General features: G+C 33.5%; 1 protein-coding gene across 7 annotated transcripts in view; it reads right to left on the bottom strand.

Annotated features, from left to right (window-relative positions):
- LOC100651026 (phosphofurin acidic cluster sorting protein 2) overlaps positions 1-22,493 on the bottom strand; it is a 167,593-nt gene that overhangs the window by 39,159 nt on the left and 105,941 nt on the right. Inside the window, exon 1 of one of the 7 annotated variants that reach the window (XM_048413775.1) lies at positions 365-450. The exons of the other annotated variants lie outside the window; for them this stretch is intronic. Within the exon in view, the coding sequence (XP_048269732.1) occupies positions 365-435 (71 nt within the window). The 5' untranslated portion in view covers positions 436-450. Of the gene's footprint in view, positions 1-364; positions 451-22,493 lie in introns of those variants that run through there. 7 annotated transcript variants of the gene reach the window in all.

Below are 22,493 nucleotides of genomic sequence, written 5' to 3'. Positions count from 1 at the left end.
ACAAACTGCTCAAATAATGAGAAAGTTTGTTAGCGACAAAAAGCCAATTAATAGGCTATCGGTCGGTGAGCGTCGGCAATAGAAAGCCGATTAATAGGCTATCGGTCAGTAAGCATCGGCGACAGAAAACCGATTAATCGGCTATCGGTCAGTAAAGCGCTAATAAAACATTTTGTGCAATCGCTTTTATAATAAACAAATAATTTCGCATCTTCGATCACCAGACAAATTTACGCTGACCAAATTCACACATATACACCCGACACTGCTTTTACATAATTGAAATAATTGATTTGCGAAAAAGCATAAAGCGTTTCATTCGATAAACGCACGAGAGAAACGTTAAGGGAAAATGAAAAAATACCATTTTTTGAAAAATCCGCATTTTACTCGTCGACGATGTCCATTGGTATCGCAACGAGTACGTTTGTCCATTAATGGAAAAAAATAATTTTCGTCGCTCGAAATATGTGCCGCGACGACGTACGTTTCGTTGTGTTCTTGCACAAATTGAGGAAATTTGAAACGATATAATTTCAATTCTCTTCGAGCCAAATTAAATTCTCTTTACTCGATCAAGTTCTGACTGTTGGTGAATGTTCAATCTGTGGCTTATTGGACGAACGAACAACACCTTTCGTTGTTTCTTTAAACAGAATGAAGAAACGTAAAACGATATAATCTCGATTCTCTTTGCATCGAATCAAGTGATTCTTTGTTCGCTCAAGATCTCAGTTGTACGATCTGACGATCGTTAAACAAATGAACAGCATCCTTCAGATGCTTTATGCTCTTACCGCAACTCTAAAACAGTCGGTTGTTTGTAACAGAGATAACAAAGTAGAATTTGTGTCTTGATGAAGCGGTTCTTGGAAGGTTCGTCGGTTTCTTCGGTTCGAGGATAAAAATAAATGAAACGTGTGAAAAATATCGTTTAAAGATAAGTAAAACGTGCTAAGAAAACCGTGTAAATATGAATAAAACGTGGTAAAAAAAGAGTCGCTTAACTTTAACCAAGACGTGTTAAACAAATTGTGTAAAAGTTAATAATACGTGTTAAAAGGTCGTTGTAAAAGTGAATCTTGTAGAAAGATTCCCAGGTGTAACTAAAATTTCGATACTAATTCCATAGCAAACTATAATTTCCTTTTCGATAAAAGCCGAAACAAGATGGAATTGAATTTTTTTGAAAAATGAAGTTACCCCACTTTTCGTGATAAATGGTTCACGTATTCTGCTTTAGATTAGTCGTTTACTTTTTACCTGGCTGCTACGTGTATTATAAACTATATTATATTATATTATATTATATATTAGTATTATATATACTAGTATTTTTGTTTTATTTTACGTTTGCATTATATATTTATACTGTAATTATATATATAATTATATTATATTATACAACGTACTATTATATAATATTTAATTTCAATTTTTATATTTAATTATACGTATATTTATACATTAAATATATAATGTTACATGTAGCATAATATATTACTATATATATCACAATATTATACTATACAAATAATATGTATAATATAATAAATAATATGATATAATAAAATAGTATGATATTATATATTACTATTATTTTTGTTTTATTTTACGTTTACATTATATATTTATACTGTTGTTATATATATTTATATAATATTACACGATGTGTTATATTTTATTTAATTTGTGATATTAATTATATAATACTTAATTTCAATTTATATGTTTAATTAAACGCATATTTATATATTAAATATATAATGTTACATATAGCATAATATATTACTATATGTATCACAATATAAATAATATATACACATATACGTATAATGGTATTTGATGTATATATGATAATTTAATATTATATTATATAAACATATATATATATATATATATATATATATATATATATATATATATATATATTTATATTATACAACGTACTATTATATAATATTTAATTTCAATTTATATATTAAATACAGCATAATATATCACTATATGTATCATAATATGAATAATTTATACACATATACGTATAACGGTACACGATGGTCATTGGGACAGAATTCTATTTAAATTTGTGATTTCCACTGAATTTCTAAGGGCTGTAAATGAATATCTTTATATTTCGTGTCCCTGCTGTTCAAGGAACAAGTGTTCCAAGGGTATTGTGAATTGTTGATAATTTTTCCTATTTTTTCTTCGCCCCCTATTGTGCCGGACAAAAGCCTCGAGTAAGAGAGAAATGTGGAGATCGAGGAAAGAGATACGGTACGGTTGGACGTGGATTGTGGACATAATAGACTGACTATGACGCCGAGGAGAAATGGAGTCGCTTGCTATGTTATGTACCGTATTTTTCCCCTTCTTTTTAAAACGTATTTGTGTGGTAAAACATTTGTCGAACAAATTGTTGGCAAAACAAATTGTTTGCAGAGTATATCTTTGAATTGTGGAAACATGTAATTTCCAAAGAATTTAATATAATTTAAAACGTTTATGCGTATCAAGATCATAAAACACGAATGTATCATATTATAGATATGCATCATAACGCGCATAAAATAATTCTTCGAAGTATACGACTGTAAGTATTATGTACACAAGTGTAGTAACATTAAAATTACTATTTTTCTAATTCCAATTAGCCACACGTAGTGATATTATTTTCGAGAAGATTTACATATACATGTGTTTTTTATATTTTCCATGACAATTTCTTCGTTTGCAATTCCATTCTTCTTGCGATTCTATATGCATATTCTATACGTGCATAAATTTAAATAAAATTTCATGCAAAAGACTCGACTAATAACTCCCTGTGTATATGTAATGTATATTATTTATTATTATTTATTATTTATTATAATTATATACATTATATATTATAAATATATATGTATATATAAATGTATAATATAATAGGAAATATCGAGCAGACGAAATAATATTCTGAATGAAAAAGATATATATATATATATCTTCTTATTTTATTTTTTATTTAACGCTTACCTCTCGACAGCTTCATGTACACGCACATCTACAATACTAATAGCATATAATATCTTCATTTAGAGTATTATCCCCTCTGCTCGACATTTCCTATTATATACATTTTGTAGGAATAAAATTTCATTTTCTTAAAACTTTCACGAACAAATGAAAATATTAATCTAGAAATGTGTTTTAAACTCCGTACAATGCAATTAAGCTCCTTAGCTACTATGATAGACGTACACGTGTACATAGAACAAGTGTAAATGTGTTAATTTGCAGATACGAAATATATCTGTACGTATCGCGTATTAAATTACTCAACGTGCTATTCGTTTGTGCAAGAAGGCGCAGTGCAATTCTACGAATCACACGGTGTCAGCACACGAACGCATTGAATTCACCCTCTTTTCATGCCATTCATTATGCAATACCGCACTTTCTTGCCCCTCTTGGCAATTTTCTATTATTAAAACGAATCGATCGCAATCGTCTATCGCTTGGAAGAAAACCACGTATCCACGCTGATATCGATGTTTTGCTGTCGAACCAGCCAGTCCATATACCTAAACACATACATAGATGCTCGGTCGTTTTCGTATTTTCGTGCCGCGACTCGCACTTTATCGTGTGATCTTTCACACGCGTTTTCTCCTTTCTAATCCTTACAGGCTTAAGCTTTTTAATTTACAGACCGATCCAATAAACGCTTTTCAGCTTAATCGCCGTTCTAATAATATTTCGCCACCCCTTACAATTCAACACGACGATTTCCTAACCTTACTTTGAAGCTTCTTTACCCTTTTTTCTATTTTACTTTGCTTCTAAATTTTCCGGTCAGAAATCGTAATTTTTCGAAGCATTGAGAGCCCCGTAGATAAAACGTGATGAAATTACTGTGCTAGAAATATACGATCGAACGATCTGCTGAGTTTCGAATTAATTGCAGAGGTACGTGATTGCTATAGCGCGCAATAAATTATGTGTATGCAATTATTATTTTAGTCAGGTTACGAGGCACTCATTTCGTGAATGCAATATCATATTAAGATCGTCGCATTTGCTTTTCTCTTTCGTGCTGACAACGCCTCACGTGTCAACGCCAACTTATTTCTCGAAAAAATTGCTCTCGATAAAATCGGCGTGAATCATCGATGATTCACACGTGCTACGAGAAAGCACGTTGGACGAGTGTGTATCTGTCAGGCATAAGAAGAGTACGACATAGGACAGGAAAAATTGAAGAATTGTTTAAGTATCAAGCGAAACCGTTTCCTTTGTTAAAGATAATAATGTGATTTATGTTACTGGGCGTAATATCAATAAAAATACCAGACGTGTAGCTAATGTGTAGTACACCAAACAATTCCAAAGATTAATTACGGTTTTTCACGTGATTCGTATTAAATTATCTTCTTACGAATTACAAATATTGATGACACATTTAAAACATCGAAACGTTGAAACATTATTTGAGCGACGTATCGCGTTATTTGCTTCTCGAACATATTCCGAAATAATTAATCGAATCAAAAAAGCAATCTTACAGAGAATTATTTCTACGGCCAAATAAAACAGAATTCTTTAGAATTTAATAATTTAGAATTAGAATAGAATTTGATTTCTTTACTTGAACAAACGTTTCCTGAAATAATTTCTCGTTCTGCTATATCAACCGTGTCAGAAATCCGCATTTCCCCGCGATACCTAACCTACACAATTCCACGCATTTGTTATTCCAGGATAATTGAAACGAGAACAATTAACGTTGCCTCGCAAAGCAATCTTTATCGTTTGTAACTGAAACGCGCGTGAAGCACGGCTGTTCCAATGTTATTTCCAAGCGTGAAAATAAAGAAATTGCAAATAAATTCCTCGAACTGTCTCGTACTCGTTGCAACGTATGCCGCGCGAGACAACAAATCAACTACATTCGCTGGAAAAAGGAAAGAACTCGCGTAAACATCCGCAGTCTACTGCTAATTAAAACCTTCTTTTGTCCGCTTTCGCAACTCGCAGCGATTTCGTTAACCAATTTTCCTCGCACAACTATGCATCCGCATAAACATCCGCAGTCCACAAATCATTGGACGCAGCGACGCGAGGTAAATGAACTAGCGAACCTACCAAGAAATCCAGGCGAACGCGTCAAGCTCGTGACAGATGTGCGGCAACCAGTTGAAACTATCGTGAAACGTGCGCCAAACTTTCGACTGGCCGTGTCACGAACTAGCTTGGCCGAGGTAAGTAACCTGACCATGGTATCGACGAGTGTGTAACGAGCGCACGAGGCTCGTGTGTACACGCTGTACACACGACGAGATGGGTAAGCGTCGATAAATAGCGGTGCAATTATTGCAGCGAAGATCGATCGAGCTGCGTCGATTTGGGACGCGATGTTCGCGCGCATCAACGACGAGCAAAACGCTAACGATATTTCGAACGTCGATGCTTTTCCATTTAAATATTGAATATTAATTAAGTATGTTAAATATGAATATTAAATATGTTTAATGACACCGTGTATTATGCGCTGCGGTATCACGACGCTTAACTTCTGAATATCGAAACTGTCGAACGAAATTTTCAGTTGATATCAGACGAGTCAACAATACACTGTTTGAGTGACGAACAGCTAGATTTTGTGTCGATAAGTCCCGGTAATGACAAAATCCGCAATTACTTAGTTGCCAACTCAATATACATATTTTGACAAATCTTCGCAATAATAGCTGTAATGTACAAGGTATAGGATGTTGAACACAAATCTTCAAGACTGGCCGCCATTAACATGATTAATAGTTTAAATCTTCCGACATTGAGCAAGGGAGAGACGATATCCGACGTAATCTTTATTAATAAAATAGCTAAATGTGCATTGTTGACCGATAAAAGTAGTGATAAAAAGCCGTCTGTTGTTTTGCACGAAACAAATGAAAGAAACTGTAGTCGCATAAATCGTATGGACAATCACGTAAATTCTTATCACACGAACATAGAAATTCTCTTATAGTTTTAAGTTTTCTTTATACTTTTATGCTTATGTATTAATTATTCAAATGTACCGCCATCACTAACGTGCATCATTTCAACTCGTAAGTTAACGAAAACAGACGCGTTCTCGTGGCATCGACCAGCGTCGCGTCGTGTTATGGCAAAAGAGACCATACAGTATGGCATACACACACGCTTCGCGTGTGTCACATGAATCACCGAACGCTGTCGGCTGATGAATGAGCTCCTCGTCAAGTAGCCCTCCTCGTCCAACCCTCCACTCATCTCCTCGGTCGACTATCCTCCACCTCCGCCGCCTGCGGCCAGAAGCGGCTGGCCACGCGTTTCGCGTACGCATCTTGACCTCGCTACACCCTTGTTGCTTTTCAACCACGTCTCGACCAAGTACATAATCCGCGCACTTAGGATACTATATATGTATGTAGCTTTTCTTCTTTTTCCTTTTATTTTCTTCTTTTTCAATTGTTTTCTTCTTTTCTTTTTCTTCTTTTTTTATAAGTTAAAGCCACGCGCACGTTTTAAGGTACCGGCGACTACGATAAGAGTAGTTAGCGAAAAATACAGTTACCTATGGTCGGTAAAAATCGATATGTCTGAGGAATCAGTAAGGTTAGAATCTTTTTACAAAGACTTGCACAGAGTCGCAAGGATTCGAGTTTCGAAGCGTGTCTAGTAAATTAGTAGCGTGTTTGGAAGATTTGCACTGATTTTCGTAGTGTCGCTGTTTCGTATTTGTTTCAAGTCGCTTGTTATCTATAACAGGTAAATCGACATGTATCGGTAAGGTTAGAGATGATCATTGATAGACAAAAGGTATCGAAATCGCGAGGAAGAATTGATATTTTGCTGTTTAAAGTACCGATAGAGAAGAGAGAAAAGAAAATCGAGTTGTTTTTCATGTTTGATATATCGAACGAAGCACATTTACGTTGTATGAAATGTTTAATTTGTATTATACGCAGATATGTCTTTACTATTTTACTATTCCAAGTATCTTATGAGAGATAATCTAAGCAACGTTAAGAGTCACGATATATGTCGATTATAATCTTTCTCAGAACGTTTTCTATTCGATTCTTTGGAACGTACGCGTCTTGCGACAGGAAACTGACGCTTCGACGCGGCGGAAAACAATCACAAAGTGGTGGCGCGATTTTTTGAACTAGTCTTACTACAGACAAGTACAGCACACTAAAGTCTATCTAAGAGTTAACTTCCCACACGTTGACGCGCGTTTGATTCGACGTAAAGCAACGGCGTGGCGCGTTGAATTCAGCCACGCGCTGCGAATGCTTTTGCAAATACCCGGTACAAAATATGAATATCGACGTGGGGCAACAAGCGCGCGGAAACTAAGCCAACGACGAACGATCGTGCGCGAACATTTGACGATAAATATTCATGGAAATTAGCGAGCTATTCATCGGAACAAGCGTAGAGAGTCGACGCGACGAAAGACAAAAGACGAAACCCTACGATTCGATGACCTGGCTTTCCAGAGAGAAGCTGGAAATTAACGTCGACGCAATTTGATTCGAAACTGGCGAGGAGGACTGCGTCGATTCCCTGCATTTCAATATTTTACACTTGCCATTTATAAAATATTGATATCGCGCTTGTTCACCTGTCGTTTCAGGTAAAACTGAAAATGTGGAATAATTGCTGCTAATAAATAAAAAATAATAATATTCCAATAGGCTGTCCCGAAAGTTCCTTTCGTTTTGCAAGGAAATAATACAATCATTTTTTCTTTCTTATATTATTTTATCAAATGACGTATGGTACATTTCGCAGTAATGGAACAAAACAATACAAAAGAACAAATTTCCCTACAAAACAAAAGAAGCTTTTCGGACAATGTGATAATTCCAAATGAATTTTCAACTGTTCAGGTTATTTCATATTGATTATTGTTAATTACTGACCATTACTATTATTTTAGGTAAACACACACGCAAGTTTATGGAACTTTCCAAATACGTGTGCGATATGCATTTATGACGTAGATAACAGACCACACGCGTACCTAACCTATACACATTACGTTTGCTGTGCACCGAGTGGAATAGTTGGTGGGACGAGGAATACTTAAAAATGCATAAAAATTGGATAATCTGGATGCATCGTAAGTGATGCGAGAAGGGATGGATTCGTGTCGTGCAGCCGATAATTGCTTCGCGAATAATTTCATTGTGAAATAGTAATCAGACACGACGTATAGTTTAGCGCAATTCCATTAGGATCGATCGTTGTACCGTGCATACGTAATTCGATTATGACGCGGCTAATAATCTCTCGCGGACAGAGTTGTACGAATTCTGCGAATTCTGTCGCCACGGGTCACTTCTTTTATCAGATCGTATAGTGAAATTGCGAGGATGTTCGTCGTTGCAGAATTCTATCTGTTCCGTTATCGACATCGTATTATGTATTCGACTTATCATACAAGATAAAAGATTGGTATTTATATTTAATCAGCCACTTTAACGGTTATTATCGATGTGACCAGAAGTTGCAGTATAGAAATCTGTAGATAAGTTAGATTGATTTTCGTTACCGATAAATATTATCAGTAAGATAATTTTCTTTTTGGTTACCGGTAACCGTTACATGTGAAAGAATTTTTTCTTTGGTTACTGGTAATCATTCTATGCGAGAGAATTTTTTTTGTTACTAATAAATAATGTTATTCGCAACGGAATATTTTTTTATTGGTTATGGATAACTATTACATACGAGAGAATATTTTTTGGTTACCGATAATCATTATCGACGAGAGACATTTTTTTCCTGGTTGTCCGTAACCATTAGGTGCAGGAGAATTTTTGTTTCGTCGCCGGTAACCATTATACATGACAAAACTTTTCCTTGGCCATCAATGACCATCGTAACCAGAATTTCGCCTGAGCATCAAAAACCGTTATCTGTGACAGAATTCTTTTTCGTCACCAATAACCACTTAATCAGACAAGACAAGAAGTTGCAGTGTACTAATTAGCAGATAGAAGTAACTGATTTTGGTTACCGATAACTATTATCAGTAAGATAATTTTCTTTTTGGTTACTGGTAATCATTACATTATTGAGAGAATTTTTTTGTTTACTGATAACCATTCTATGTAAGAGAATTGTTTTTGGTTCCCGATAACCATTATCAACGAGAAACATTTTTTTACTAGTTGCACGTAACCATTACGTACACGAGAATTTTTGTTTGGTTGTCGATAACCATAATCCATGACAAAATTTTTCCTTGGTCACGAATAACCATTATTCGTGACAGAATTTTTTTTTGGTCACCAATACTCATTTTTTTGACAGAATTTTTTTTGGGCACCAACAAGCGCTATTCACAACGGAATGTTTTCTTCTTTTTGGTTATGGATAACCATTAAGTATACGAGAATATTGTTTGGTCGTCGATAACCATAATCCATGACAAAATTTTTCCTTGGTCACGAATAACCATTATTCGTGACAGAATTTTTTTTTCATCACTAATACTCATTTTTTTGGCAGAATTTTTTTTGGACACCAATAACCGTTATTCACAACGGAATGTTTTCTTCTTTTTGGTTATGGATAACCACTAAGTATACGAAAATATTGTTTCGTTGTCGATAACCATAATCCATGACAAAATTTTTCCTTGGTCACGAATAACCATTATTCATGATAGAATTCTTTTTTGTCACCAATACTCATTTTTTTGGCAGAATTTTTTTGGACACCAAAAACCGTTATTCACAACGGAATGTTTTCTTCTTTTTGGTTATGGATAACCATTAAGTATATGAGAATATTGTTTGGTTGTCGATAACCATAACCCATGACAAAATTTTTCCTTGGTCACGAATAACCATTATTCGTGACAGAATTTTTTTTCGTCACCAATATTCATTTTTTTGGACAGAATTTTTTTTGGACACCAATAACCGTTATTCACAACGGAATGTTTTCTTCTTTTTGGTTATGGATAACCACTAAGTATACGAGAATATTGTTTAGTTGTCGATGACCATAACCCATGACAAAATTTTTTCTTGGCCACGAATAACCATTATTCGTGATAGAATTTTTTTTCGTCACCAATACTCATTTTTTTGACAGAATTTTTTTTGGGCACCAACAAGCGCTATTCACAACGGAATGTTTTCTTCTTTTTGGTTATGGATAACCATTAAGTATACGAGAATATTGTTTGGTCGTCGATAACCATAATCCATGACAAAATTTTTCCTTGGTCACGAATAACCATTATTCGTGACAGAATTTTTTTTCGTCACCAATACTCATTTTTTTTGGACACCAATAACCGTTATTCACAACGGAATGTTTTCTTCTTTTTGGTTATGGATAACCACTAAGTATACGAGAATATTGATTGGTTGTTGATAACCATAATCCACGACGAAATTTATTCTTTGTCACTTTCGAGTATCATCAATTTTGTATTATAATTGCTGATAATCAGCGTCCAGATGAAGTAGCGTAAGTCTACATCTTGTTATCAGCAATGTTAACAAAAAATGACGATGATCGAAAGTTATCAAAAAAAGTCTTGTCATCGGCTATAATTATAATAATTATCGGTAATTAAAAAAAAAAAAAGAAATAATATTTGGTTATAGACAACCAAAAAATAATCCTCTCGCGTATGATGCTTATCGAAAAGCAAACAGATATTCTCTTATCTGCAATAGTCATCGTGAAGCATAGAAAAATGTCTCTCGTTTCTCGACACTGGTTATCAGTAGCAAAAATCATCTTCCGATCATTTACAACGATTATTCGTACCGAGAATGCTTAACAGATTCTTTCTTTTTAATTATTCACTTTTCCAAAAAATTCATCGACATTTACTGATCACTGTCTTTCTATTTAAACGAAAATCACTCTTTCGTTAAGGATTCTTTTCACAAAAATCTCAGATATAACAAAAATCATTGGACTCTGCATTTAATGCACAAAAATAACAGTTGCAATTCCGTTTTTTATCTCGTTCACCTTAGCAGCTTCGTTACGCTTACAGGTACAAAAATAAAATGTTGCTCGGTTTAGAATAACCGGAATTAGCGAGTTAGCGTTTAATATTTCAACTCGACGTTGAGATTCGGCATTAAGAAACGACTATTTGTCACGCAGTGCGCATCTAAATTGCCTCGTTTTCTTCGTACGTCGACCTCCTGTTTTATTTTTGAAATTGACAAGTTCATAAAGAGGATCATGGATAAATTTAGCGTTCGACTGCAAAAAGGAGGGCAAGTATAGCAAATTAGTAGCTCTGGTGTTCGCTGGAATATTCGTTAACCACGTTCGTGTCCTATCTGTTTTATCGTTAGTCTCGCCGATCGACGATCTATGGAAACTCGTGCTACAACTTGCACGATAAGCCTATCGTCGCTGGTTTTCCGTGCAAGAAAACCAGACCGTGGGAAAATTCGAACAATGGTTTGCTCGTGTGTAAAAAAAATGCTAAGCTTCCACGTGACTCATAATTTTAACACTGTGTCATACTAAGCTGATTTCCTATTTACCATGCTCCGACCGGTATACGGTGCATTATTTGCATATTTTGATTAAAACTTAGGTTGCCTGGTTTCTCTACAAAGATTGACAGGCTGTGACGTGCAACGAACGACCGTGTGATTCTCGTGAATCGAAGAATATTAATCGACCCATTTTCCCAACCATATTTCAACTACACTTTCGCATACATATTTTGTTTAAATTTAATATTTTGTAAAACGAACGTTTGCTTTCATCAATCGTGGAATATTCATTGACCTAGTTCGTTTGAACGTTCGAACACTTGAAAAAAAATCTCGGTGAATTTTTACCGTCGCCGCGAATTTGCCAGTTTGCTGCGCAGAACATGACGAAGAAATATCATCGTGAAAAATATCGTCGTAAATTTACAGAATCAGTGATCCCATCCACGTTCCACGTACGTACGTTTAATGCCGTTACATCGACAGGACCATGTTCCTATCTTGGTCGTATGTTCCACTAATCCGCTTTGATACTGTCACAGATACTCCGCGGGCATAGTCCTCTAGAGATAACGCGATTCTAGCGTCGCGCTGCATCGATTTTTCTTCACATTTTTATACAGCGAAACGAATGCCACTGGTTCGTTTCGCGTGTATTTTGCTTTTTTTTTTGCTCTTTAACGAAGTGGGAAATATAATTTTTAGGACAGCGATTAAACGTAATGTAACATAAATGTGCACGTTGTACGATTCCAGCGTGCGTTTGTTTCCAAGTAAATTAGAAATAAAGTCTTGAAATTTACTCTGAAATATTGAGAAAGTATTTGACTGTGTATGTATTAGGTTGTTTCAAAAGTGGCTTTCGTTTTGTAAGCAAGTGACAGATGCACAACATTCTTTGTTTTTCGTTATTTTATTGAATTACGTGCGACCCATTTTGTAGAAATAAAAATATAAAGAAAAAAACGTTGTGCATCTATTGTTTCCTTAGAAAACGAACGAAAGTTTCGGGACAACCTAACGTATCTTTGCTCCTCAACGAAGACTTCAACTTTTGGGAGATTGTCAGTCGAGGACGACGTCAAAGGATATCCGATTTGCATGAAATTGCATAGTTGCACAACAGAGATACGAATGAGTAAAATCGTATTGCAAAGTTGGACTATGGCAGTTGCACGCGTAAAGCACGCTGTAATCCCACGCTGATTTCCGATTGACCAGTCCGATTGGTGCAAGTGCACAGAGCTGTCGGAAAAGAGGGAAATTTTTACGGTTTTCCGTGACCAATACAACAGCGAATATCGTTTTTTCGTGTTTGCAATAGTTTTCGAAGAACAAAGGCTGCCTTCGATTTTTTCGATAGAACGCTGTATATTTTTTCATGGCATATGAAAGCACGTGTGCAAATACAATGACTGTCGAGGTTGTGCAAGGTGCATAACGAAAGAATTATTTCGAATATTATTACGTGTCGATGCTATTCTATTAAAAAAGAATCGAAGGACACCTCTGTTTTTTGAAAAATATTGCGAATTTGAAAAAATGATATACGCTACTTTATTGGTCAGAGAAAACTGTAAAACTTTTCCCTCTTTCATTTTTTCCCTAATATATACCATTTACGAGAAAAACGCTGGCTAATAATGGCGCGAACACCCCGTATGTGATTACAGCGAAGAAGCGTTCGTGCGCTGTGAAACTTATATCGAGGGAATTTATAGTAAAGACGTAAATGTTGTTGAACTGAAGAGTGGAAATGGAGCAGTTTGATATATCGAGTAAAATTTTGAATGTAGTCGTTGTTTCTGAAAAGTTGAGTTTTATAGTGGCAAAGAAAATTATAACCGCGTTTCGTAATGTGAGAATAATTTTAAAATTGTTTCCAACGTTAGAGAATGAACAACAGCGAAGAACAGCGTTCATTTTTCGTTAGAGAACTGGTAAAAAGTACTTTTTCGAGACAAGCTTAACGCATTGGTAATGTTGCACGTAGAAATGGATATTTTAAAAGCTCTTTGTTAGAAGGACAAAATATTACTAAATATTATCTATTGCTTTGTTACTAGCTACTAGCTACTGTTGTGAAAAATGGAAAACCAATATTTTTCAATTCTTCAAATAATTTGATATTGATTTTGTATTTTCATTTTATATTTTTTCTTCATTCCAAGCTAATGATACAAATTCAGATAAATTTCAAAATCGTGATATTTGTTTCCTCTAATTTCACTTGCACATCTGGGGCCCGGAAAACTCTAGACATGGCCCTGCGCAGAAAGCCACCGCGTGTTATGTAAATCGATCACATAATTAAGGGATTTCGGGGCAAATTATCTCGAGTCATCGACAGTGCGGGCATAATCATTATCGGATACGTCGGATACAGGTGCAATCAAATGCATCGACTAGATAACGGCGCTTCGTGAACGTACGCTGTTCCTGACAGCACTTGTTCACTTGACAAATGTTTTAGGATAAGTACCTTTGGACACTTGGGACATGTTCAAACAGTTAACAGGTCCGGTGTTTGATCAGATTTTCAGATTATCAGTGAAAGTGGCAGACCATCGAGTTAGGGTCACGTTTCGATTTTCGAAAAAAAATTTTCTTCCTTAACTACGACACTGTAATAATGTAAATTGTTTCTGATCAGTCAGATTATTATTCTTGCTGTGATTTGTGAATTTTTCTTATATTTCCATTTCCTCTTCGTTTCAACCAATTGAAGAATTTTTAAAGTTCTAGGAATATTTTTGAACATAATATCGAGACGAATTCTTTTTTATTTGCCTCGAATTTAGAAAATTTTCTAACGACGAAAATCTATGCCCCATCGTAAAAAATTGAAAATTGAATGTTTGTACTTATAAGAATAATTCGAAGTTGATAGAAAAATACTTGGTAAAATAGAATTAAATTTATAATAAATAAATAAATTTGATTTGTTTGTTATTCATGAGCAATAACGAGAGGTTATTTGAAAGCTTTTTATCTCGCACACTGACATTTTTAGATGCGTAGAGAAAATTTTTTTTTTTTATTATGAATATTATTTATATTTGATTCGAATATCTTTCCTCGAATATCTTATCAAAAATCTTGTGGGGATAGGATTGACTGTAACTGTAACAGCGCAGCGTAGGAGAAAGGTCCCTCGATGGGAGTTGAAGAGGCTATCGATGATCTCATGTTATGTTAGGTCTCGTGAATGCTCTTTTTACACTGCTGTATTTGACTAGACATTCCAATCGGGTGTTCTTATCTGAGATATATTCCAGAACCTGTAATGTGTCAACGAATGAGGAACTTATGAACGAGGAGATGGACGAATGAAGAAATAAACGAATAAAAAATTCGATTGGAGTAGTAACTAAATTAAAAATAGATAAGAATTGGATGAATGAGTAAACGAATAAGAAATTCGAATGGAATAATAATTAAACCAATAATGGATAAGAATTGGATGTACGAATAAATGAGAGAGAAATTTGAATGAAATTAAACTAAACTAAAAATGGATAAGAATAGAATGAACGAGTAAACGAATAAGAAACTAGAAAAGAATAACGAGTAAACAAATAATGGATAAGAATTGGATAAGCGAGTAAACGAATAATGGATAAGAATTGGATAAACGAATAAATGAGTAAGAAATTCGAATGAAATAAGAAGTAAATGAATAAGGATTGAATATGGATAAGGACTGGGTGGACGAGTAAACAAATAAGGAATTGGAATGCAATAATGACTAAACTAAAAATGGATAAGAATTGGATAAGTGAGTAAAGGAATAAAAAAGTCGAATGGAATAATGACTAAACTAAAAATGGATAAAAATTGGATAAACTGGTAAACGAATAAAATACTCAAATGGAATAATGACTAAACTAAAAATGGATAAGAATTGGATAAACGGGTAAACGAATAAAATACTCAAATGGAATAATAAGTAAACGAATAATGGATAAGAATTGGATAAACGAATAAATGAGTAAGAAATTCGAATGAAATAAGAAGTAAATGAATAAGGACTGAATATGGATAAGGATTGGATAAGTGAGTAAAGTAATAAAAAACTCGAATGGAATAATGACTAAACTAAAAATGGATAAGAATTGGATAAACGGGTAAACGAATAAAATATTCAAATGGAATAACAAGTAAACGAATAATGGATAAGATTTGGATGAACGAGTAAATGAGTAAGAAACTCGAATGAAATAACAAGAAAACAAATAATGGATAAGAATCGGATGAACGAGTAAACAAATAATAAATTGAAATTGGATAAACGAATAAACGAAGAAGGAATTAAATTGGGATAACGAATAAGCGAGTAAGAAGTTGTAATTGAATAAGCGGATGGAGAATTGAACGATCAATAAACCAATGAGTCGTATATCGGATAATAAAGAAACAATCCAATCGAAAAGTAGTAAATTCGAATAATGAACGAACGAATAAACGTCTACAATCCTATAAAAGAATAAATTTTGTGCTTCTATTCATTTTATTTATGAAAATTTCTGCTTTTTGAAACGTTATTATGCGTAAGAAGGTGTTACGTGTATTCTACGCGTATTTCCATCTTCAAATTTCCCAAAGCTACATCTGAAGTCTGCGATCTATTTGTTATTCTAAATCTTGCTATCCATGAAAATATTTATTGTTCTAAATGTTCTTATCCATGAAAATATTGACTATTCTAAATCTTGTTATCCATGAAAATATTTATTATTTTAAATCTTGTTACCCATGAAAATATTTATTATTCTAAATCTTGTTATCCATGAAAATATTTATTATTCTAAATCTTGTTATCCATGAAAATATTGACTATTCTAAATCTTGTTATCCATGAAAATATTGACTATTTTAAATCTTGTTATCCATGAAAATATTTATTATCCAAAATCTTGTTACCCATAAAAATATTTATTATTCTAAATCTTCATATCCATGAAAATATTGACTATTCTAAATCTTGTTATCCATGAAAATATTTATTATCCAAAATTTTGTTACCCATGAAAATATTTATTATTCTAAATCTCGTTACCCATGAAAATATTGACTATTCTAAATCTTGTTATCCATGAAAATATTTATTATTTTAAATCTTGTTACTCATGAAAATATTTATTATTCTAAATCTTCTTAACCATGAAAATATAAACTATTCTAAATCTTGTTATCCATGAAAATATTTATTATCCAAAATCTTGTTATCCATGAAAATATTTATTATTCTAAATCTTCTTATCCATGAAAATATTGACTATTCTAAATCTTGTTATCCATGAAAATATTGACTATTTTAAATCTTGTTATCCATGAAAATATTTATTATCCAAAATCTTGTTATCCATGAAAATATTTATTATTCTAAATCTTCTTATCCATGAAAATATTGACTATTCTAAATCTTGTTATCCATGAAAATATTGACTATTTTAAATCTTGTTATCCATGAAAATATTTATTATCCAAAATCTTGTTACCCATAAAAATATTTATTATTCTAAATCTTCATATCCATGAAAATATTGACTATTCTAAATCTTGTTATCCATGAAAATATTTATTATCCAAAATCTTGTTACCCATGAAAATATTGACTATTCTAAATCTTGTTATCCATGAAAATATTTATTATTTTAAATCTTCTTATCCATGAAAATATTGACTATTCTAAATCTTGTTATCCATGAGAAGAGTAATAAATACACCGCAAACTTGAGATCTCTGGGCAATTTGAAGATGCAAATACGCCTAGAACACACGTAACACCTTCTTACGCATAATAACATTAAAAAAAAAACAGAAATTTTCATAAACAAAATAATAGATGCGCGACATTTATTCTTTTACATTATTTTATCGAATCATTGAATTATATGAATTATATGATCCATTTTGCCCTAAAACAATATATATACAATATATTATAATTATTAATATAAAACAAAAAATATCGTGCACCCATTATTTCCTTACAAAAACGAAAGAATCTTCCGGCGCAACCTGATGTTATAAATAACAGTCGTACTCTATGCTATAACAAGAAACATGTATCATGCGTCTTACTGTAGCTCATACCGTAGCTACATTCGCATATTTAGCATTCCATTATTCCAACCAGGGTATACGGATCTTGCTCAAGGCCATCTATACGTTGGCATCCTCCCTCGAGTTTCGAGCAAATCTATGCTAAAATATCGCCTAAAAGGAACTCGCGTAGTAACTACAAAGCTGGCGCCGTTTTGTCGTCCTCTTCTACCGACAGAAATACACCAAACGCTAGTATTAGGTTGCGCAATACGCTAATTTAACTTTCAGCTTCTCAACTTTAACGTCGCTTGGCTTCAACAGATTTACTCTGTGACACCTCTGTCGTAACAAAATTTTACAATCCTCTCGATGATTGTACACGATTGGACAATTGCACATGTTCGTTGCTTCTCCTTGCAAACTCAGCTGTTTTCTTCCTTCGTTTCACAAATGGCCCAATCGTTCAACACGCTTAGATGAGAAAACGTTCAAATTCAACAATTTCTATCGCCTTAATTTTCAACAATTTTCAACGTTAACATTCTTATGGAAACGTTACGTTACAGTGTTGATATCGACGTTGAACGTGAAGAAATATTACAGTTGAATATTGCGGTTGAACGATAAGATGAATTGTAATGCAAAGGAAGAAATGTAGTTTGTTGAACGTAAGGAGAAAATGTAATTCGTTGAACGTAAATTTTCATAGAATCTTGAAGTTCTCCGAAAGTACGAATGATTTTAGAAAATTAATAGACCAATTGTATCGTACGTTTCACAAACATAGTGACGAGAATGTTGGACATGAATTTTTTAAACCAGCTGTGGAAAACAATGAACGTCGGATGCCGTTTGATTCTCACAATTAAGGCGGATTTTAATAGTTTGAATGTACCGATGCTGTGCAAGAGAAAGATGATACCTGATATAATTTTCATTTAAAATTTCAATTAATATAATTAAAACATGCATTTCCATTTGAACATATGATGCAGTTGTTGATTGCATATGCACCATTGCACTTCAAAAAAAAGAAAAGAAAAGAAAGAAAGAAAAAAAAAACGTGATCCCACGGATGTAGTACACTTTGAATGATTCATCTTTCTTGAATATTTTTCTGTAACTGCACTGGTAACGGAGTTAGAACACGAAACAGTTGTGTGGATCGTCCTGTGCAGATTTAGACGATGCGGCAAACTTCGCTCTCTAAGTCTAATTATAAAATTAGCGTAATATTATGTAAAGAATATTATATTGTATTTCCTTATGGAAATTAAAATTTCCTAATAAAAGAAAGAAAAATAAAGCTCGGTTAAATGTTCCACTGCAAACCTTCTCAATTCTTTCTGAACTTATGTGCTCACTTTTTTGACATCCTGTATATTATACATGAATTATGGTAGCATATTATGTAAGGAATATTGTATTGTATTTCCTTATGGAAATTAAAATTGCCTAATAAAAGGAAGAAAAATAAAGCTCGGTTAAATGTTCCACTGTAAACCTTCTCAATTCTTCCTGAACTTATGTGCTCACTTTTTTGACATCCTGTATATTATAGCATATTATGTAAAGAATATTACATTGTACTTCTTTATGGAAATTAAAATTGCCTAATAAAAGGAAGAAAAATAAAGCTCAGTTAAATGTTCCACTGTAAACCTTCACAATTCTTTCTGAACTTATGTGCTCACTTTTTTGACATCCTGTATATTATACATGAACTATGGTAGCATATTATGTAAAGAATATTGCATTACATTTCCTTATGCAAACTAGAATTGCCTAATAAAAGAAAAGTTGTGTAATAAAAAATAAAGTTTGGTTAAATGTTCTGCTGTAAACCTTCTCAATTCTTTCTGAACTTATGTGCTCACTTTTTTGACATCCTGTATATTATACATGAACTATGGTAGCATATCCTACAAAGAATATTACATTACATTTCCTTATGGAAATAAGAATTGTCCAATAAAAGAAAAGTTGTGTAATAAAAAATAAAGTTTGGTTAAATGTTCTGCTGTAAACCTTCCCAATTCTTCCTAACCTTACATGCTCTCATTCTGTATATTGTACATGAACTATGGTAATATATCCTACAAACAATATTGCATTACATTTCCTTATGGAAATTATAATTGCCTAATAAAAGAAAAGTTGTGTAATAAAAAATAATGTTTGGTTAAATGTTCTGCTGTAAACCTTCCCAATTTTTCCTAACCTTACATGCTCTCATTCTGTATATTGTACATGAACTATGGTAGCATATCCTACAAAGAATATTGCATTACATTTCCTTATGCAAATTAGAATTGCCTAATAAAAGGAAAAAAAATAAAGCTCGGTTAAATGTTCCACTGTAAATCTTCTTAATTTTTTCTGAACTTATGTGCTCACTTTTTTGACATCCTGTATATTATAATTGAACTATGGTAGCATATTATGTAAAGAATATTGTATTGTATTTTCTTATGGAAATTAAAATTGCCTAATAAAAGAAAAGTTCTGTAATAAAAAATAAAGCTTGGTTAAATGTTCTATTGTAAATATTGTCAATTATTCCTAACCTTACATGCTCCTATTCTGTATATTGTACATGAACTATGGTAGCATATCCTACAAAGAATATTATACTACATTTCCTTATGGAAATTAGAATTTCCTAATAAAAGGAAGAAAAATAAAGCTCGGTTAAATGTTCCACTGTAAACCTTCCCAATTCTTTCCAAACTAATGTGCTCTCATTCTGTATATTGTACATGAACTATGGTAGTATATTATGTAAAGAATATTACATTGTACTTCCTTATGGAAATTAAAATTGCCTAATAAAAGGAAGAAAAATAAAGCTCAGTTAAATGTTCCACTGTAAACCTTCCCAATTCTTTCCAAACTAATGTGCTCACGTTTCTGACATCCTTCATATCGTACATGAACTGTGGTAGCATATCATATAAAGAATATTACATTGTACTTCCTTATGGAAATTAAAATTGTCTAATAAAAGAACGAAAAATAAAGCTCGGTTAAATGTTTCACTGTAAACCTTCCCAATTCTTTCCAAACTAATGTGCTCACGTTTTCTACATCCTGTATATAGTACACGACGATGGCAGCCACTAGCTATACGGATACAAAACTACTTGCACGTAGATTTCATATTCGATTGAACAAGAGGCTGGCAACCCTCGGAACACAGTTAACCGGCCATCTTCCTCTTTGACTAGTTTCGGAGCAGCATTCCTTTGTTCTTTCATGCTGGCGTGAGTGGCGTGCAACGTGCAACCCACCCGTTAAAACACGTAATCGTAAGGAAGGATGCAACGCGTGCCTTAACCCTGGAATTCGTGTTTCCCGCGTGAACGTCGTGGGTAATTCTGTGAATATAAAATTAATTCATGCCGCGTACACGAATTATCGGCGACTCTCCTTTAACGCTGAAATCGCAACCGTGTAAATTGCCGTAAGAGGCCGCCAGTGGAACGGAAGTTCGCATGCAACCGACTCGGTGCATGTTATTTGCTATTCACTGCAGCGCGCCGAGTAAAAAAGAAAGAGAGAAACAAAAGAGGAAAATAAACGCCTGTCACAGTGACATACATTCGATTGGTTGCCGATTAACTCGGTTAACTTTGTCGTGCTGCCAGCGATCGTCTACTTATCCACCTGGTTAATTAGGTGTATGCACGTGCATATGCTTTCAACATGGAGAAATTATACTTCTCTTTCCCTCTTTCTTAGCTCTAACCAGACACGCTGTCTAACTAATTAGAAAATGATACTTCGCTTTGTAATCGTCTTTTTCCTCGCAATAAAATTATAATTTCCTTTCGCTTTTTTTTTCTTTTTTGTTTCTTCTTTATCAGCACACTCGGTATAATTAATTAGAAAACGATACTTCATTTTGTCATCGTCTGTTTCTAATTTACGACAAATCATAATTTCCTTCGCTCTTTCTCTTACGTATCGAGATATAACACGATATAATTATATCATCAGCAAATAAATACCTCTTTTTGTCGTCGCCTTTTTATGTGTGTCACATAAATATCTGAACGCCTTGATCAATTTGTAACGTTGCGAGAATGTTATTAAAATATACCTGGGGCGCATTTTACACGGTGCTTTTTTCACGCGACTCACTTTTACACGGATTTTTTTCCACGGTTCATTCACTTTCACACGCTTTTTTAAACACCTGTTAAGGTAGCTTTAGGCACCTTTGTGGAAAGTTAATGGTGCAAGTTAATTACAACGAAAAAGACCATTCATTCTCCGCAAGTTTAACCGAACAAGGAATACAACCGGCTAATAAACTCGAACATTATTTCGCTGTGAACAGTGAACGTTCTACGTGATTTCCAAGGCAGTTGAGGACTTGCGTGGTTCGTTGTAAAGAATAAAAAGCAAAACACACGTGTCATCGCAACTGATACAAAACGATCAGACGAAGTCTGATTTTTCGAGCGACGATGAAGGAAATGAGGATTTTTGAAAAGAAATTTTTTGTTGAGTTTCCTTGACACGTTACCTTTAGCTTCGTGTGTTTTATCGAATGAAATTACTATCATCGAATGTAGTTCGAATATGTTAAATTGTTTTCTATATTATTTGCCTTAGGTCGATATAAATTTTATATTTTTCTCGGGAAGCAATTTTTTCGCGATTTTTTTTTGTAATTTATGTATCTACCTTGTAAGAAGAGCTGCACGTTATTCTGTATGATATTAATAAAATATTTCCTTTTTTAAAATACACCCGGTACGTATTATTTTATTATCATTAGACGTCAGTATCTTTTAACTCGAAAAGCAGATACACGTTGGTGCCACTTCCATTAAAGTAGCAATTAGAATCAGAAAGCAAAAATTGATGGCTTGAAACGATCCTCGTTAGAATAGAATTTAAATTCCAATTACTTTCTTGCCATTA

Source organism: Bombus terrestris, chromosome 17 (assembly GCF_910591885.1).
Source record: "Bombus terrestris chromosome 17, iyBomTerr1.2, whole genome shotgun sequence".
NCBI lineage: Eukaryota > Metazoa > Arthropoda > Insecta > Hymenoptera > Apidae > Bombus > Bombus terrestris.
The sequence above is the reverse complement of the archived record's forward strand: the minus strand, read 5'-3'. Positions and strand labels throughout refer to the sequence as shown.